Consider the following 20000-nt stretch of genomic DNA (forward strand, 5'->3'; position numbering starts at 1 on the left):
TGTGTATGAACTTTACTTAAACTGCTTGATTGGATCATTTTATGTTTGGATGTTATAAGGTTTTGGGATAGTGTGGGACAGGTAGAATGCAACCTGTATGTGTTTTATGTATACTGAGCAAAAATATAACGCAACATGTGATGTGTTGGTCCCATGTTTAATGATCCTAGAAATTATCCATATGTACAAAAAGCTTATTATTCAAAAAATTTGTGCACAAATTTTACATCCCTATTAATGAGTATTTTTCCTTTGCCAAGATAATCCATCCATCAGACAGGTGTGGCATATCAAGAAGCTGATTAAACAGCATGACCATGACACAGGTGCACCTTGTGCTGGGGATAAAAGGCCACTTTAAAATGTGTAGTTTTGTCACACAATTCCACAGATGTCTCAAGTTTTGAGGAGCGTGCAATTGGCATGCTGTTGCCAGAGAATGTAATGTTCATTTCTCTACCATAAGCCACCTCCAATGCCGTTTTTAAAGAATTTAGCAGTATGTCCAACCCGCCTCACAACCGCATGTAACCACGCCAGCCCAGGACATCCACATACCGGCTTCTTCAGCTGCGGGATCGTCTGAGACCAGACAGCTGATGAAACTTTTTTTTAATATATACTTTTTACCCCCTTTTCTCCTCAATTGGTAGTTACAGTCTTGTCCCATCGCTGCAACTGCCATACGGACTTGAGAGAGGTGAAGGTCGAGAACCATGCGTCCTCCGAAACACGACCCTGTCAAGCCGCACTGCTTCTTGACACACTGCTCGCTTAACCTTGACCCGGAAGCCAGCCGCAAAAATGTGTCAGAGAAAACGCCGTACAACTGGTCAGCGTGCATGTGCCTGGCCCAACCACAGGAGTCGCTAGAGCGCGATGGGACAAGGACATCCCGGCCGGCTAACCCCTCCCCTAACCCGGGCCAATTGTGCACCGCCTCATGGGTCTCCCAGTCGTGGCCGGCTGCGGGATCGAACCCGGGTCTGTAGTGACGACTCAAGTGCATTAGACCACTGCGCCACTCAGGATGCCCACTAAGGAGTATTTCTGTCTGTAATAAAACCCTTTTGTTGGGGGGGAAAAAACAACTAATTCTGAGTGGGTGGGCCTGGCTCTCAAGTGGGTGGGCCTGGCTCTCAAGTGGATGGGCCTATGGCCTCCTAAGCCCACCCATGGCGGCGCTCCTGCCCAGTAATGTGAAATCTGTAGACTTTAGGGTCTAAGCAATTCATTTCAATTGACAAATTTCCTAACATGAACTGTAACTAATTTTTGAAATTGTTGCAATTTGCTTTTATATTTTTGTTCAGTATAAGATGGGTTCTGTTTTGTATGCAGATTTTGGTATTTATGTAATGTATTAGAGTGTTTAAGACATTGCACATTGGGCTTGTTTTTAATTATTTTTCAAATGTTTTATACGTGCATTCAGTCTGATCTGACTATGAATGTTCCATTTATTTCTAGATGGAAACTAGACATACATTTTTAAAAGATATAGATGGGATGACCACTAATCTCTTTTTGAATATCAATATGGTGTTACAATAAACTGTATACTGTACATTTTTACCAAGTTTTATTTACAACTGAATTTTATTACATCTTTATCTACGCTTCCAAATGTCTAGGAACCTATAATGCTCCATTTGTCGGTAGGACATGTAGTTTGTGTCAAATATCCTTGTTATCGCGCTGACCAAAATTAAACTACAACTCCCATGTAACTATCGTCAAGGTAATTCTATCAATATGGCTGTTGTCAGTCAGACAAAGGCAAACAGTCCGCTTGTGATTGAAATCTAGTAAAAGGGCCGGGCACTCCTGCTACAATCTGGTGGTTGATCGATGTGTTGCTCCTGTTAATAAGTGGTTTTCCCCCGCCACACGCTGTTTTGTGGTGGTGCAATATTAAAGGGTCAAGTGTAAGGAGGCACATCGAGATAGCTAGCTACATAAGGTAAGATTTAATATATTTAGCAATCAAACGTTAGCTACTAGCCTTACAATCAGCTAGCTAGCCTATACATTATTTTCAATGGTGGATTAGCAGTTGTCTATCTTGCAATCTGGTTAAATAACCACTCCATTAAACTGAACCCGTTGTCTATTTAACTAGTTAGCCAAATGCATGGCTAAAAGTCAGATGCATTATTTTGAGTTTGCTAGCTTGCCAATATACTAGCAAGGAGTAGCTAGCTAACGTCATTATGCCAGTCTATTTTTACTCGATAGGTCTGTCTAGAAAGGCTAACAACGAGCCAGTACTAGCTCTATTTTCAGTACGGTAGCAGCAACAGTTGTTTTTGTACCAACGGCCTTTGTTTACCTAATTTGCCAGCAAGGTAGCTAGCTAACGATAATGCATTGCAGAATGACTAATGTAAACAAGTTTCTATCTGTGTGAATTATTTTTGCGTTTGAATCTGGGCTTTTCGCAGATGTGCTTGAACTCCACAGAAATATGCAGCTACTTTACGCACCCATTACATATATGACTAAATCAAGATATAGTTGTTAAAAGCATATTTGTGGGTGGTGCCATGATGAGAGATGTTTACAGACCTAAAGAGCCTTACAAACATGCCGCACCACAGTTGAAATACTAGACCGCATAAAGAAGGGCAGAACGTGTGTAGTGACCAGCGTGTTGTTTGCTAGCTAGGCCTATGCCATCTGTCAGAGGAGACAACTGAAGGATTAGGTCAACCAATGATGGGTTTATACCCATCATTGGTCAGAACTGAGGATAAATTACAGTTGTGTAACGGTCTCACACCTTGTCTTGTGGTCTAACTAGAAGTTAACCTTTTTGTTAGCTTTGGGCTCCTTCTGGTTAACCCAGCTTTGTTAGCTAACCTACGGTCTAGTTAACAGTTAACTGAATAAATATCTCCTGCTCAGGTGGGTAGGTAATGAATACAATAGCAGTGATTGAGCCTCAGCTGGTCTAGGCTAACTGTCAACTAAGAGAAAGGGAAGAATCCCTGTAACAAATTGTTCAAAGACAACACCTGACACCTTTTCAGAATTGCCCCTATTCTATCACTGGTTGATGGGCTATAGATTAGAGAAGTTAGTCAGGCAACATGATTTGAAATAGTTTACGACTGTAGCTAGCAGTGGACAGGTTTTAATGGTGTGATGGTTTACTTAACCCTGGCAGCAGACTATGAAAATGGCAGTTTACTTATTTTTAAAATGTAAATACAGATCAGTTGTCAGGTTTGAGAAGCTAGAATTAGGCTTTAGATCACTGTCGTATGGTGGTTCTAGAACTGAAAGTAAATCCAATGTAAAGTGCAAGCATGGATTTAGTGGTCAGAAGTGAATGCATTACCAGCCAATGCTTCATAAGATGGAAAATGTGCCGCAGCCTGGTTATGATGATATTGATTTCTATAACACAGTGAAATGCTTATGGAAAACCATGCGGGGAAATGTTTAGCCTATGGGGAAACCATGCAGCGGGGAAGTGCATTTATTATTGGTCTTAAAGCAGTAGAATGATTATGAGATAGCATCTGCTGCTGCTTTCAAGGTGACTTTACATGAATTGCCTGCTGTTCCCAAAAGAAGCTCCCTCGTTTTTTTTTCTCCCTCACTCTCACTCATACCTCCACTCCCCCTCTCTCTTCCGTTTTCATTCCTTCTCTCTCACGCTCTTCTTCCTCCTCTCCCTCTCCCCCACCTCTGTCCCTTCCTCCCCCTCCTCCTCTCCTCCAGGATGTCTCATTACACAGACGAGCCTCGCTTCACCATCGAGCAGATCGACCTGCTCCAGAGGCTGCGGCGTACGGGCATGACCAAGCAGGAGATCCTCCACGCCCTGGACACCCTAGACCGGCTGGACCGCGAGCACGGGGACAAGTTCGGCCGTCGCACCTCCTACGGAGGAGGAGCAAATAGCTCTGTGTCCGACCCCAATAGCACCACCACAAACAACAACACTGCCTCTGTTTCTGCCGCCACCACCTCCTCAACAACATCCTCTTCCTGTAGTAGTAATAATAATAATGGCGCCAGTGGTATTGGGAGCAGTAATGTTACCAACACCGCCCTGGCCTCATCCTCCACCAACTCTACCGCCACACAGACACAGTACCTCCCTCCACGTGGAGGGCTCTCCCCCTCGCCTAGCAACAGCTACGACACCTCCCCACCACCCGGGCCGCCCCCGCCCTCTGCCATCCTCTCGTCCCCGGTGTCGCTGGTCGCCATGGTGCAGAACGGGGGGCGGGACAGCCTAGCAGCAACGCCCAATGGGAAGCTCTCGCCGCCTCGGTACCCAATGAATAGTGCTGCTGCCGTCAGGCCGTTCGGGTTCGAGGCCACGGAGGAGGAGCTGGACATTGATGACAAGGTGGAGGAGCTCATGAGGTCAGTGATGATGTCACGGTGGGGTCAATAGAACTATATTTATATCCCTGAAATCCTGAACTTTGCAGTTTTTGTCCTCTTTGGCCATCATCCCACTCCTTGTCATGCCAAACAGACTGGTATCCAGTCTGTGAGATCATATTCAATATGTAATTTTATACACCAGTCCACCACTAGTTTATACACCAGGTCACCATCATCAGGACTGTATCAGTTTATACACCAGTCCACCATCATATCAGTTTATACACCAGTCCACCATCATCAGGACTGTATCAGTTTATACACCAGTCCACCACCATCAGGACTGTATCAGTTTATACACCAGTCCACCACCATCAGGACTGTATCAGTTTATACACCAGTCCACCACCATCAGGACTGTATCAGTTTATACACCAGTCCACCACCATCAGGACTGTATCAGTTTATACACCAGTCCACCACCATCAGGACTGTATCAGTTTATACACCAGTCCACCATCATATCAGTTTATACACCAGTCCATCATCATATCAGTTTATACACCAGTCCACCATCATCAGGACTGTATCAGTTTATACACCAGTCCACCATCATATCAGTTTATACACCAGTCCACCATCATATCAGTTTATACACCAGTCCACCATCATATCAGTTTATACACCAGTCCACCATCTCAGTTTATACACCAGTCCACCACCATCAGGACTATATCAGTTTATACACCAGTCCACCACCATCAGGACTGTATCAGTTTATACACCAGTCCACCACCATCAGGACTGTATCAGTTTATACACCAGTCCACCACCATCAGGACTGTATCAGTTTATACACCAGTCCACCACCATCAGGACTGTATCAGTTTATACACCAGTCCACCATCATATCAGTTTATACACCAGTCCACCATCATCAGGACTGTATCAGTTTATACACCAGTCCACCATCATCAGGACTGTATCAGTTTATACACCAGTCCACCACCATCAGAACTGTATGTTTATACACCAGTCCACCACCAGTTTATACACCAGGTCACCATCATCAGGACTGTATCAGTTTATACACCAGTCCACCACCATCAGGACTGTATCAGTTTATACACCAGTCCACCACCATCAGGACTGTATCAGTTTATACACCAGTCCACCCATCAGGACGTTCAGTACAGTTTATAACCCAGTCCACCATCATCAGGACTGTATCAGTTTATACACCAGTCCACCATCACCAGGACTGTATCAGTTTATACACCAGTCCACCATCATCAGGACTGTATCAGTTTATACACCAGTCCACCATCATATCAGTTTATACACCACCATCATATCAGTTTATACACCAGTCCACCATCTCAGTTTATACACCAGTCCACCACCATCAGGACTGTATCAGTATATACACCAGTCCACCATCTCAGTTTATACACCAGTCCACCACCATCAGGACTGTACCAGTTTAGACACCAGTCCACCATCAGGGCTGTATCAGTTTATACACCAGTCCACCATCAGGACTGTATCAGTTTATACACCAGTCCACCATCATCAGGACTGAATCAGTTTATACACCAGTCCACCATCAGGACTGTATCAGTTTATACACCAGTCCACCATCATATCAGTTTATACACCAGTCCACCATCATCGGGACTGAATCAGTTTATACACTAGTCCACCATCAGGACTGTATCAGTTTATACACCAGTCCACCATCATATCAGTTTATACACCAGTCCACCATCATCAGGACTGAATCAGTTTATACACCAGTCCACCATCATATCAGTTTATACACCAGTCCACCATCATCAGGACTGTATCAGTTTATACACCAGTCCACCATCATCAGGACGTATCAGTTTACACCAGTCCACCATCATATCAGTTATTACACCAGTCACCATCATCAGACTGTATCAGTATACACCAGTCCACCACCATCAGGACTGTATCAGTTTATACACCAGTCCACCACCATCAGGACTGTATCAGTTATACACCAGTCCACACATCAGACTGTATCAGTTTATACACCGTCCACCACATCAGGACTGTATCAGTTTATACACCAGTCCACCACCATCAGGACTGTATCAGTTTATACACCAGTCACACCACCATCAGGACTGTATCAGTTTATACACAGTCCACCACATCAGGATGTATCAGTTTATACACCAGTCCACCAACATCAGGACTGATCAGTTTATACCAGTCCACCATCATCAGGACTGTATCAGTGTATACAACAGTCCACCATCATATCGTTTAACCAGTCCACCATCATATCAGTTTATACACCAGTCCACCATCATCAGGACTGTATCAGTTTATACACCAGTCCACCACCATCAGGACTGTATCAGTTTAACACAGTCCACCATCTAAGGACTGTATCAGTTTATACACCAGTCACCCTCTCAGTATACACCATCACCACCATCAGGACTGTATCAGTTTATACACAGTCCACCACCATCAGGACGTATCAGTTATACACCAGTCCACATCATACAGTTTAACACCAGCCCACCACATCAGGACTGTAATCAGTTTATACACCAGTCCACCACCATCAGAACTGTATGTTATAACAGTCCACCACCAGTTCATACACCAGGTACCATCATCAGGACTGTATCAGTTAACACCAGCCACCCACCATCAGGAATGTATCAGTTATACACCAGTCCACCACTCGGACTGCTATGCAGCCATACACACAGAATATTTCTTGTTAGCTAAAAACAGATACTCATAACATATTGTTCTGCCATACTGTTCTACTAACATAGGTAATAACCAGGTTTGGGGCTAATTCCATTTCAATTTCAGTCAATTCAGAAAGCAAACCAAATTCCTAATTGAAAAGCATTGAATATAATTGGAATTTGTGTATTTCCTGAATTGAAATGGAATTGACGCAACCCTGGTAATAAAATATGGCACGTGTTATTTGAGAACCTGAGAGACCCAATCAGGACAAAAAAATACATTCAGATGATATGAAAGAAAGCTCTGAGGTGAAGTTTCCCCTTGGTCAGGGGTTCTCAAACTGTTTGGGGCCTGGGACCCCTTTTGTGATAGAAAATTCAACAAGGACCCGCTGCTCATAATCAGAAGACATGTCCAGTGTGTTAAAAACAGCCTACAGGGAGTTTTACTATGACGTCTGCAGTGCATGGCTGAACAAACCAAGTCTAAAGCCCGGAGAAAAAACATTTAAAAGCCCTGCCTCTTGGCATCAGAGAGAAAATGTTGCAGTTTTCAAACTATTATCCTGGAATTCTACACATTTTGCCACGAGGCAAAGAGCAAACTTTGCCATTTTAGAACTTAAATCACAGTGCATTTATGTAAAAAAAAAAATAAGATAATTGGTGGAGTACTGTGGATTCCAATATCCCTGTAAGCCTCCAGGGTTAATAACATAAATTACAAATTACTACTATAAATACACTTTAAAAACTTATTCCACGGATACCTTGGCCAAAAGTCGTTCAATCTTTTGTTAGTAATATCCCCCCCCCCCCCAAATTTAAAATAAATAAATAAAATTGAAAGTTCTAGCCGCAGATCCTACTTTGAGAACCCCTGCCCTAGGTCATGTGTCAAACTCATTCCAAAGAGTGCTGAGTGTGTGCAGGTTTTCACCGCCTCCCTTGTACTTGATTGATGAATTAAAGCTAAGACACAGCGGTAGGCTTGTCAAACGTTTACCTGACAGTACTTAGCACCTCCAAAACAGTGCGGCAGTCAATCTCTCTTTTGTGTTCATACAGCAAAGACCTTTGAAGTCGTTAGCCACTCAGCCTTGTTAAAATACTCCAAACCAGAAGGTGGCAGTAGCGTTGTTGGCAATGCATATCTGTGCGTACTGCTTATGGTCTAGATTCCAAGCTATCTGCGCTAATGTTCCTATTTCGTAGAAAGTAGGGTCGGGAAGTATCCAGATGTTCATACCGTTTCTGAACCATACCAGGGTATACGGTATTACTAAATGTGCACACAAGGGGGCGCCATAAAAATAAAAAAACATACCAAAAAAATGCCCCAAAAAATTTAAGCATCAGGGATCTTGATCCATCCAGGAGGGGATTGAATGGCTCTGCTGTAAACAAGAAGTTTCACCTTGACGTCTAGCAATTTAGCTGGCAAGTTAGCAAACCATTGGTATCGAAAATCATACCAACGGTATTTCGAAAATACCCCGATATAAGGTATATCACCCAAGCCTAGTAGAAAGTCTTTGTTGATACTAACCAGATGGCCACAGCTAGATAACTACCCAGCAAGATGACAAAGAAACCATTTAATTCACTCTCCATAATCCCATACGGCCAGTCCCTAGCCAAATGTTTAGTTTGCTAGCATAACATAGCTAGCTAGCCGGGTCGGCATGCAGCAGGTACCTCTTTTGTTCTAGCAAGAGAAGGAACGGCCTCCCACTGTGATAAGTACCTATCGGCAGTCCATCGACAGTCAGATTCTCGGTGTGTTTCATGCTTTAAGGTCACTGATTAGTAAGGAACTCCCCTCACCTGGTTGTCTTAGTCTTAATTGAAAGGAAAAAACAAAAATCAGCAGACTCTAGGGCCCTCCGTGGAATGAGTTTGACACCCCTGCCCTAGGTACAGATCTAGGATCAGCCCCCCCCCCCCCTCCCGAACCTATCCATTAGTGAAGAAAATGCTATACTGACCCAAGATCAGTTTCTAGGGGCAACTTCACAAAACTGGCTCCGGGATGAAGTTACCCCTAGATACAGATCTAGGATCAGCTTCCCCTCCCCCCAATACTAACCTTATCCATGAGTGGGGAAAAAGTCAAACTGACCCAAGATCACTTGGGGTAACTTAATCCTACTCCTTGATGCAGCCAGCACCATGAACTGGGCCTCTCCTCTATCTGTCCATCAGTGACTGAACATTTAAAACGAGAAAAAGGTGCACCTCTTATGTCTTGACACGTTGCTTTGGTTTTCGGTTGCACCTCTACTAGTTGGTTGTGGCATTGCGTAGTGTCTAGTACCCACCAGGTTGGGGATCAATCTCGTTTCAATTCCAGCAATTAGGGAAGTAAACTGAAATTCGAATTTCAATTTTCCTCAATGCATCTCTAGAGAAGTGTTCAGGGGAAATTGAAATTGGAATTCCAGTTTCCATCTTGAATTGACTGAAATGAAATTGACCCCAACTCTGCTACTCTCTCCTCTCAGCTGTTCCAGGATTTACGGTTGTCTCCTTTGCGACCGGCCCCAGCCCCCTCTCCCTTGGCCAGGGCAGTGAGGGCAGCCAGGTTAGGGATGGACCCTGATAAGTTAGCACTGCGACGCTTCTGCTGCTGTCGCCGCTTCTCCTTAGCTCCGCCCCCGACTCCTCCACGGCTCACCCTATCAGGACGCACCAACACCCCGTAACCAGGGTTACAGTGGAAGTAGTGCTTTCCACCCACAGACCCGTCGTTTTTCCCTGGATAGAGAAAGAGCCAGTGAGACATCCAACACTGGGTATGTTAATTTACTCAAAATATATCACACACACAAACACGCAAGACTTAGCTAGCCATCACAAGAACTAAAGCAGAATCGTAAAGTTAAAAATAAATACAAATCAGAACACATCACATGGTAACCTCTTCTACCTACCTGCAGGTAAGTCCAGCTCCACTCCGACCCAGGTTCCGTCTGCGAAATCCGTAGGTCCCACGTAGCGCACAGTGCCACTTTTATTAGTTCCTACAGTCACAAACTCCCCCTCCTTCAGCCAGTCAGGCACCTCTGTGGCAGTGTCTCCTTCGTCTGAGTCAGAGAGAATCTCCAGAGGAAGAGAGAGATCAGCACTAAGACCACTGTTCCTGGCCTGGCTCTCATCCTCATTTACGATAGGATGGAAGGACTTCAGATCGGACGTCTTTACTTTCTGGATCTTGAATGGGTTGGCTGCCGAGCTACTGGGAGGTTTGACAACTAGTGCTGGAAGAAGGGCTGGAAGAAGGGCTGGGACAGGGGTTAGGAGAGGGGCTTTGGGTGGGACAGGAGCAGGAGTTACAGCAGTGATTGGAGCTGAAGCAAGGGTTGGGGCTGGGGCTTGAGCTGGGGCTAGGGTTGGAGCTAGGGTTGGAGCTGGGGCTAGGGTTGGAGCTAGGGTTGGAGCTGGAGCCAGGGTTGGAGCTAGGGTTGGGGCCAGGGTTGGAGCTAGGGTTGGGGTTGGGGCCAGGGTTGGAGCTAGGGTTGGGGTTGGAGCCAGGGTTGGAGCTAGGGTTGGAGCCAGGGTTGGAGCCAGGGTTGGAGCTAGGGTTGGAGCTAGGGTTGGAGCCAGGGTTGGAGCCAGGGTTGGAGCCAGGGTTGGAGCTAGGGTTGGAGCTAGGGTTGGAGCCAGGGTTGGAGCCAGGGTTGGAGCTTCGGCTGGCTGGCTAGGTGCAAGCTCGACAACCAGAGGCTTTACAGGGGTAAGTGCAGGTTCAGGCTGGTCTGCCGGTGCTAGCTTGTATGTTGGTGCTAGTTGGTCTGCCGGTACTAGCTGATCTAGAGGTGCTAGCTGGTCTAGAGGTGCTGACTCAGCTGTTTCCTCACTCTGTACCCGAGATGACTTTGGCTCCACTGGTGGTTCTTCTAACTGGACTGGGTCTTTTATGTGGACTGGTGGTTCTGACTGGTCTAATACTACAGACAGTTTTTCTGTTAACTTGTCTGGTGAAGACTGTGTCAGTTGTTCTTGTACAGACTTGACTGGCTGTACTGGTGGTTTAGACTCATTAGATACTACAGACTGTTCTTGTGTAGACAGTGTCAGTGACTCTGGTTGGATTGATCCTTCACACGGTAGTAGTCTGTAGTAGTCTTGTGTAAACTTGTGTGTCAGTGACTCTGGTGGAGTCATATCTTCAGGTTCTCCTGAGGATTCTGATATGAGAAGAGGTTCTGCGGAGGTTCCATGTGGTTCCGATGGGAGAGAAGATTCTGCTCGGAGTGTATCAATACCAGTCCCGTCTGCCTGGGGAGTACTAGTACCAGTCCTCTGTTTCTCTGAAGCCTCCAGGTCAGAAGCAGTGGCCTGAGGTATCTGAGAAGCATCCCTCTCTTCCTCCTGGCCGGCCATGTTAGACTCCCGATGAAGACACCGACCGATGTCGGACTCGAACGACCTGTGCATCACCTCAAAGCCATCTGGATTGAGATTGGCTGACAGAGCGAGGTCCCCACAAATCAGGTAAGCCTCTGACAGGGTTGCCGTGGAGACGCTGGTGGACATGTAGCCGCTGGATGCCTCGCTGACCGGACTGGGGACGGGGTCTTCCATCTCAGGGATGATGGGAGGGATGATAGCCGGGGGGAGGGGCATGGTTTTCGCAGCCTCTGATTGGCACTTTGGGGGGATGATTTCCCCAATGGGAACCTGTGGAATTAACCAAACAGACAAGTAATGAATTGTGACGAGCATATTACCATGCTTCTCAATACTTACTAGGGACAGACGATCAAGTAACTTACCAAGTGACTAAGTTTTGTATCCATGTCCTCTTCAACACTTGCTGACTGCACTACGATGCGAGGTAGGCTCTGAGGGAGGGGCTAAAGATGAGAACATATGTTAAAAGTTTGATCAGAGATGTTTCACAGAGTATATGACAGATAAATCAATCATAGATTACAGAAAACAGGCTCAAGCTCTCTTCCAGACGCTGATCTAGGGACAGTATCCAGATTCCAGCCGCTGATCTAGGGACAGTATCCAGATTCCTGTCCCTTTTCTATTAAATTATCCTCCATTCTGACCTGCTCAAAACACTGGGAATGAAATAAAGAATGATAAAGGCCATTACCACTAGGTAGCCTAGCGGTTAGAGCGTTGGACTAGTAAACGAAAGGTTTGGCATGATCGAATCCCCGATGCTGCCGTTCTGCCCCCTGAACAAGGCAGTTAACCCACTGTTCGAAGGCCGTCGTTGAAAATAAGAATTTGTTCTTAACTGACTTGCCTAGTTAAATAAAAGGTTGAAAAACATATATATATTTAAAAAAAATGTTTTTACACAGCTAAACATTCCAAAGCTCTGTCTCCTCAGATAAGGGGAAGTGGAGGACAGCCACAGACATTGGTTCAGGTGAGAAACGACACAAAGCAGATCAGCTGTAACAGCACAATCAGAGTTCTAGTGGAATTCTGGAATCACAGTCAGAAATGAGAGGTGATTGTTTTCTGATGTTTTTCTTGGAAGATGCTATTTTCAGCAGCAGGAGAAGAACCTACTGAGGTCATAGTCAGCAGGTCAAAACAGAACTACCCTGTCATCCTCTGGCTCAGCCGATAACACCTGGAACACAACCACTGTCATATACATCTCTCCTGTCCACTCCACCACTCCTTCACACTGCTGGAGAATATTCCCCATACAGAGACTATCAGAGGTACTGTAAATTATACCCTAGTATAAGAATATTTTGAAGATAAATACACAACGCAGAGTACTAATGGTCAATAGGGAAAATAGTTCAACCGCTGTTTAGAATGTGTGAAATGTCAGTCCTGAACTCAGAGCTACGTGTGCTACGTTTTCATTGGTCTGTACATTGAGTCTGGAGCAGGATACTTGTTATTTGGCCATTGGCCCAGTTGTACTGCAAGGATTTCTGATTGGTCAACCCCAGGCTAGGGTGAGGGGGGGGGGGGGCTTATAAATGGCATCCTGTTTCTTTGTTCTGTGGAGAAAAAAAACTGAGGACAGTGAAGACTGAACATCTACTTCCCAGCATAATATCTATGATTTGTCCAAATAAATCTATTTTTCTCCCCCTGATTTGCTTTGGGGTTTGTGTTATTGAAGAATAACATAAACTGCTAACACTAGTGTAACAGATGGCCACTTCACATAGAGCAGGTTACTACATGTGTGAGATAATGTGAATGTTGGTTATACACTGCTCAAAAAAATAAAGGGAACACTAAAATAACACATCCTAGATCTGAATGAATGAAATATTCTTATTAAATACTTTTTTCTTTACATAGTTGAATGTGCTGACAACAAAATCACACAAAAATTATCAATGGAAATCAAATTTATCAACCCATGGAGGTCTGGATTTGGAGTCACACTCAAAATTAAAGTGGAAAACCACACTACAGGCTGATCCAACTTTGATGTAATGTCCTTAAAACAAGTCAAAATGAGGCTCAGTAGTGTGTGTGGCCTCCACGTGCCTGTATGACCTCCCTACAACGCCTGGGTATGCTCCTGATGAGGTGGCGGATGGTCTCCTGAGGGATCTCCTCCCAGACCTGGACTAAAGCATCCGCCAACTCCTGGACAGTCTGTGGTGCAACGTGGCGTTGGTGGATGGAGCGAGACATGATGTCCCAGATGTGCTCAATTGGATTCAGGTCTGGGGAACGGGCGGGCCAGTGCATAGCATCAATGCCTTCCTCTTGCAGGAACTGCTGACACACTCCAGCCACATGAGGTCTAGCATTGTCTTGCATTAGGAGGAACCCAGGGCCAACCGCACCAGCATATGGTCTCACAAGGGGTCTGGGGATCTCATCTCGGTACCTAATGGCAGTCAGGCTACCTATGGCGAGCACATGGAGGGCTGTGCGGCCCCCCAAAGAAATGCCACCCCACATCATGACTGACCCACCGCCAAACCGGTCATGCTGGCAAATAAGGGTCTGGTCTATGAACTAACCAGAGATCAGTAGTGTTATTAGTTTAGTACTTTACCTGCTGTGGGACATGGGTCAGGTCTCTCTTCTCCTCCCTGGTTGGGAACAGGGACTTTAGCAGTTTCGGGACAGGAGGAACCAGAGCCTTGACTGGGGAGAAATAAGAGGTAGCACGAGCATACCGTGAGATACCTGGAGAGGGTAAGCAGAGGAAAGAGGAGGAGGAGAGGAAGAAGAGGAGGAGAAGAGGGTACTAGAAGGAAGGACGAGGAGGAAGGGGGTACGGGAGGAAGTGGGTACGGGGAGGAAGGAGGAGGAAGAGGAGGAGGAGAGGAAGAAGAGGAGGAGAGGAAGAAGAGGAGGAGGAGAAGAAGAAGAGGAGGAGGAGAGGGTACTAGAAGGGAGGACGAGGAGGAAGGGGGTACGGGGAGGGAGGGGGTACGGGGAGGGAGGAGGAGGACGAGGAGGAAGAGGAAGAAGTGGAATAAGAGGAGGAAAATTAAAAGGAGAAAGGAAAGATGAAGAAATAAATTAGTGAGGAAAAATAAAGAAACAGAGGACAGATCTGATAGATTAACCAACAGATGAAACCACAGAAACAGAGGACAGATCTGATAGATTAACCAACAGAAGAGCAGCACTAGTGACAGTTCTAAATGAGGAAAAGGTTAGCGATAGCGATCATTAGCCCTGACGTAACAAGAGGCATTGTTTGTTGTTCTCACTAGTCTCAGGGTGGATGTTCTGGGCAAGAGGCAGAGCGGAGCTAGGCAGGGTGCGTCTGGAGTTGGACGGTGGAGAGAACACTGACAGATCCTGGTTACTCTCTGACCAGCCCTGAGGAGACGAGAAGCAGACCGAGAAGCAGACATTATCTACATATATTTTTAGATATTTTTTACTGTATTGTTGTAACAACAAAAAAATAGTAATTGTTCAAACTGTTTTATCTTATGTTGTAATTCTGCTTCATAGTCAAATGAAACTATAGGTGAAACTAGGGGCTGAAACTATAGGTGAAACTAGGGGCTGTGTGCATGGGGACGTCTATATGCGTTTCAAACTGAAAATATAGCTGCGAGCAGCATTGAACGCGGTTCACGGAATGACAAAAAAGACACAAGATCAGTTGGATAACAAAACAAGTACTATAATGTAGGAACTATTTCACATTGTTCGTCTGCATAATATAATCCTAACATTAGTTTGCATGAGACAAAGTCCACTTGATCAAGAGTTATTGCTCTAGTATCCTATGGTGCCACTCTGGTCAATGACCTCTATAGCGCCACCATCTGGTCTGGGGGTCAATGACCTCTATAGCGCCACCATCTGGTCTGGGGGTCAATGACCTCTATAGCACCACCAACTGGTCTGGGGTCAATGATCTCTACAGCGGCACCATCTGGTCTGGGGTCAATAACCTCTATAGCGCCACCAACTGATCTGGGGTTAATGACCTCTATAGCGCCACCATCTGGTCTGGGGGTCAATGACCTCTATAGCGCCACCATCTGGTCTGGGGTCAATAACCTCTATAGCGCCACCAACTGATCTGGGGTCAATGACCTCTATAGCGCCACCAACTGGTCTGGGGTCAATGACCTCTATAGCACCACCAACTGGTCTGGGGTCAATGATCTCTACAGCGCCACCATCTGGTCTGGGGTCAATGACCTCTACAGCGCCACCAACTGGTCTGGGGGTCAATGACCTCTACAGCGCCACCAACTGGTCTGGGGGTCAATGACCTCTACAGCGCCACCAACTGGTCTGGGGGTCAATGACCTCTACAGCGCCACCAACTGGTCTGGGGGTCAATGACCTCTATAGCGCCACCAACTGGTCTGGGGGTCAATGACCTCTATAGCGCCACCATCTGGTCTGGGGTCAATGACCTCTATAGCGCCACCATCTGGTCTGGGGTCAATGACCTCTACAGCGCCACCAACTGGTCTGGGGGTCAATGACCTCTATAGCGCCACCATCTGGTCTGGGGTCAATGACCTCTATAGCGCCACCAACTGGTCTGGGGGTCAATGACCTCTACAGCGCCACCAACTGGTCTGGGGGTCAATGACCTCTACAGCGCCACCAACTGGTCTGGGGGTCAATGACCTCTATAGCGCCATCAACTGGTCTGGGGTCAATGACCTCTATAGCACCATCAACTGGTCTGGGGGTCAATGACCTCTATAGCGCCACCATCTGGTCTGGGGTCAATGACCTCTATAGCGCCACCAACTGGTCTGGGGGTCAATGACCTCTACAGCGCCACCAACTGGTCTGGGGGTCAATGACCTCTATAGCGCCACCAACTGGTCTGGGGGTCAATGACCTCTACAGCGCCACCAACTGGTCTGGGGGTCAATGACCTCTATAGCGCCACCATCTGGTCTGGGGTCAATGACCTCTATAGCGCCACCAACTGGTCTGGGGGTCAATGACCTCTACAGCGCCACCAACTGGTCTGGGGGTCAATGACCTCTACAGCGCCACCAACTGGTCTGGGGGTCAATGACCTCTACAGCGCCACCAACTGGTCTGGGGTCAATGATCTCTACAGCGCCACCATCTGGTCTGGGGTCAATAACCTCTATAGCGCCACCATTTTTTACCTCTATAGCGCCACCATCTGGTCTGGGGTCAATGACCTCTACAGCGCCACCAACTGGTCTGGGGGTCAATGACCTCTACAGCGCCACCAACTGGTCTGGGGGTCAATGACCTCTACAGCGCCACCAACTGGTCTGGTGCAGCCATCTAAGGATGCAGTGACTTTATATTCACACAGCTGAATGCATCAGTGTTATTTTCTCAAACTCTTTAGGGACTATTGCGATGAGCAGGGGTGAAAGTCAATTGAATTTTTTCCCAATACGGGACCTCATGTGTGCATCCGAAAAATGTATGGGCGGTACAGGGCCGTTCTGCCGCCTTAGGCGATATAAAATTGCCCCCCCCCCCCCTCCTATCCCCACTAGAATAGAATACAGCAGGGGTCGGCAATAGGTTTGGCAGAACAGAACAGCAGCCCAATTCAGTTTGTATAATAGGCCGAATCAGTGCCATTATTTTAGAGCAAAGTTATTCATGGCCTCTAGTTTCTGTGTGTCAAATTAGGAAAAATAAGTTACCAATCTATGCTCGAGTTATTTGACCATGTCAAGAAAAATTATTAAAAACTAGAGTATAACTATAGCTTTGCTGTGAACCCCTAATAAAAACACATTTATCAAGGTAAGTCATTGAGAACAATAAGGAAGTTGGTTAAAGTCTCACCTTGTTGTTATCTAGCCTGTGATTGGAGGACAGATCCTGTCTGCTCCAGGATCCTGACAGCTAAAATAAGGGGGTTGAAACCAGGGTGAGATCAGCATGGAACATGTTACTAGGACAGGTTGTTGTAGGTGTTACTGGTTAACTAACTAACTAATGACTCAATTGTTCAATCAGTTACAGGCAGGATGTTATGGGTTTGAGTAATCAGTGAAGTATAGGGAGACCATGTGATGTAGATTCTTACCCGGTTCACGTTAGGAGAGCTGAGAGCACGACTTGGAGACTTGGCCTTGACAGACAACTTCTCCTTTACTGCTACTTCCTGCACAGACACAGAGACACAAAGACACAGAGACACAGACACACAAAGACACAGACAGACACACAAAGACACAGACAGACACACAAAGACACAGACACACGGTTTATGTTACGTAAGAGTTGAGTATATGTACTATTGCGTGTGTGCGTGTGCGTGTGTGTGTGTGTGTGTGGACCTGTCGTAGTCGGTCCAGGGTGAGTATATTCTCCACAGCCAGGACACTGCGGAGGTACTTCTCTATGGCCGCCTCACTGTCCGCTGAATGGACATCCTGAACATCTACACTGGCTGCTAGTCTGGCCAGCATCTCTCTGTCCTCTGGACCCTGGACATGCTGGAGGAGGAGAGGAGACTTAGATCAGTGTTGGCCTTTTGGAAGAGAGATCCGCAAGTTATGGTCCTTCATGTGTCAGGGACCTGCAAACCACAGTCTTTCTTTTTAGGAGGACCACTTCCAGTAAAACTAGCACTTAAGAAATCACTGTCAGCTAACTAGCAGGTAGACTGGTCAGCTAACTAACAGAGGGACTGGTCAGCTAACTAGCAAAAAGACTGGTCAGCTAACTAGCAAAAAGACTGGTCAGCTAACTAGCAGATAAAACTGGTCAGCTAACTAGCAGAGGGACTGGCCAGCTAACTAGCAGAGAGACTGGCCAGCTAACTAGCAGAGAGACTGGCCAGCTAACTAGCAGAGAGACTGGTCAGCTAACTAGCAGAGAGACTGGCCAGCTAACTAGCAGAGAGACTGGCCAGCTAACTAGCAGAGAGACTGGCCAGCTAACTAGCAGAGGGACTGGTCAGCTAACTAGCAGAGGGACTGGGCAGCTAACTAGGAGAGGGACTGGTCAGCTAACTAGCAGAGAGACTGGTCAGCTAACTAGCAGAGAGACTGGTCAGCTAACTAGCAGAGAGACTGGTCAGCTAACTAGCAGAGAGACTGGTCAGCTAACTAGCAGAGAGACTGGTCAGCTAACTAGCAGAGAGACTGGTCAGCTAACTAGCAGAGAGACTGGTCAGCTAACTAGCAGAGAGACTGGTCAGCTAACTAGCAGAGGGACTGGTCAGCTAACTAGCAGAGGGACTGGTCAGCTAACTAGCAGAGGGACTGGTCAGCTAACTAGCAGAGGGACTGGTCAGCTAACTAGCAGAGAGACTGGTCAGCTAACTAGCAGAGAGACGGATCAGCTAACTAGCAGAGAGACTGGTCAGCTAACTAGCAGAGTGACTGGTCAGCTAACTAGCAGAGAGACTGGTCAGCTAACTAGCAGAGAGACTGGTCAGCTAACTAGCAGAGAGACTGGTCAGCTAACTAGCAGAGAGACTGGTCAGCTAAATAGCATAGAGACCGGTCAGCTAACTAGCAGAGGGACCGGTCAGCTAACTAGCAGAGGGACCGGTCAGCTAACTAGCAGAGGGACCGGTCAGCTAACTAGCAGAGGGACCGGTCAGCTAACTAGCAGAGGGACCGGTCAGCTAACTAGCAGAGGGACCGGGCAGCTAACTAGCAGAGGGACCGGTCAGCTAACTAGCAGAGGGACCGGTCAGCTAACTAGCAGAGGGACCGGTCAGCTAACTAGCAGAGGGACCGGTCAGCTAACTAGCAGAGGGACCGGTCAGCTAACTAGCAGAGGGACCGGGCAGCTAACTAGCAGAGGGACCGGGCAGCTAATTAGCAGAGGGACCGGGCAGCTAATTAGCAGAGGGACCGGGCAGCTAACTAGCAGAGGGACCGGGCAGCTAACTAGCAGAGGGACCGGTCAGCTAATTAGCAGAGGGACCGGGCAGCTAACTAGCAGAGGGACCGGGCAGCTAACTAGCAGAGGGACCGGGCAGCTAACTAGCAGAGAGACCGGTCAGCTAACTAGCAGAGAGACGGATCAGCTAACTAGCAGAGAGACTGGTCAGCTAACTAGCAGAGTGACTGGTCAGCTAACTAGCAGAGAGACTGGTCAGCTAACTAGCAGAGAGACTGGTCAGCTAACTAGCATAGAGACTGGTCAGCTAACTAGCAGAGGGACTGGTCAGCCAACTAGCAGAGGGACTGGTCAGCTAACTAGCAGAGGGACTGGTCAGCTAACTAGCAGAGGGACTGGTCAGCTAACTAGCAGAGGGACTGGTCAGCTAACTAGCAGAGGGACTGGTCAGCTAACTAGCAGAGGGACTGGTCAGCTAACTAGCAGAGGGACTGGTCAGCTAACTAGCAGAGGGACTGGTCAGCTAACTAGCAGAGGGACTGGTCAGCTAACTAGCAGAGGGACTGGTCAGCTAACTAGCAGAGGGACTGGTCAGCTAACTAGCAGAGGGACTGGTCAGCTAACTAGCAGAGAGACTGGTCAGCTAACTAGCAGAGAGACGGA

At 46.9% G+C, this 20000-nt stretch overlaps 2 protein-coding genes across 2 annotated transcripts in view; one reads left to right on the forward strand and one right to left on the reverse strand.

The window, feature by feature from the left end:
* Nucleotides 1–1765: 1765 nt before the first annotated feature.
* On the forward strand, nucleotides 1766–4414 carry LOC120019400 (homeobox-containing protein 1-like). The gene is made up of 2 exons (XM_038962688.1): nucleotides 1766–1963; nucleotides 3730–4414. The coding sequence occupies exon 2, from the start codon at nucleotides 3731–3733 to the stop codon at nucleotides 4412–4414; it is 684 nt and encodes a 227-aa protein (XP_038818616.1). The 5' UTR covers nucleotides 1766–1963; nucleotide 3730.
* A 2681-nt stretch (nucleotides 4415–7095) lies between these two features.
* Nucleotides 7096–20000, reverse strand: part of LOC120019401 (kinesin-like protein KIF13B) — a gene marked incomplete at its 5' end in the record, with an annotated part of 88628 nt that continues 75723 nt past the window's right edge. Inside the window, 8 exons of the mRNA XM_038962689.1 lie at nucleotides 7096–9845; nucleotides 10022–11771; nucleotides 11867–11947; nucleotides 14098–14189; nucleotides 14765–14876; nucleotides 17322–17381; nucleotides 17566–17643; nucleotides 17819–17977. Of these exons, the coding sequence (XP_038818617.1) occupies nucleotides 9589–9845; nucleotides 10022–11771; nucleotides 11867–11947; nucleotides 14098–14189; nucleotides 14765–14876; nucleotides 17322–17381; nucleotides 17566–17643; nucleotides 17819–17977 (2589 nt within the window). The remainder of the gene's footprint in view (nucleotides 9846–10021; nucleotides 11772–11866; nucleotides 11948–14097; nucleotides 14190–14764; nucleotides 14877–17321; nucleotides 17382–17565; nucleotides 17644–17818; nucleotides 17978–20000) is intronic.

Source organism: Salvelinus namaycush, chromosome 24 (assembly GCF_016432855.1).
Source record: "Salvelinus namaycush isolate Seneca chromosome 24, SaNama_1.0, whole genome shotgun sequence".
NCBI classification, from domain to species: Eukaryota; Metazoa; Chordata; class Actinopteri; order Salmoniformes; family Salmonidae; genus Salvelinus; species Salvelinus namaycush.

Coding starts and splice junctions, on each gene's coding strand:
- LOC120019400 (XM_038962688.1), top strand. CDS start 3,731: ATGTCTCATTACACAGACGAGCCTCGCTTCACCATCGAGCAGATCGAC.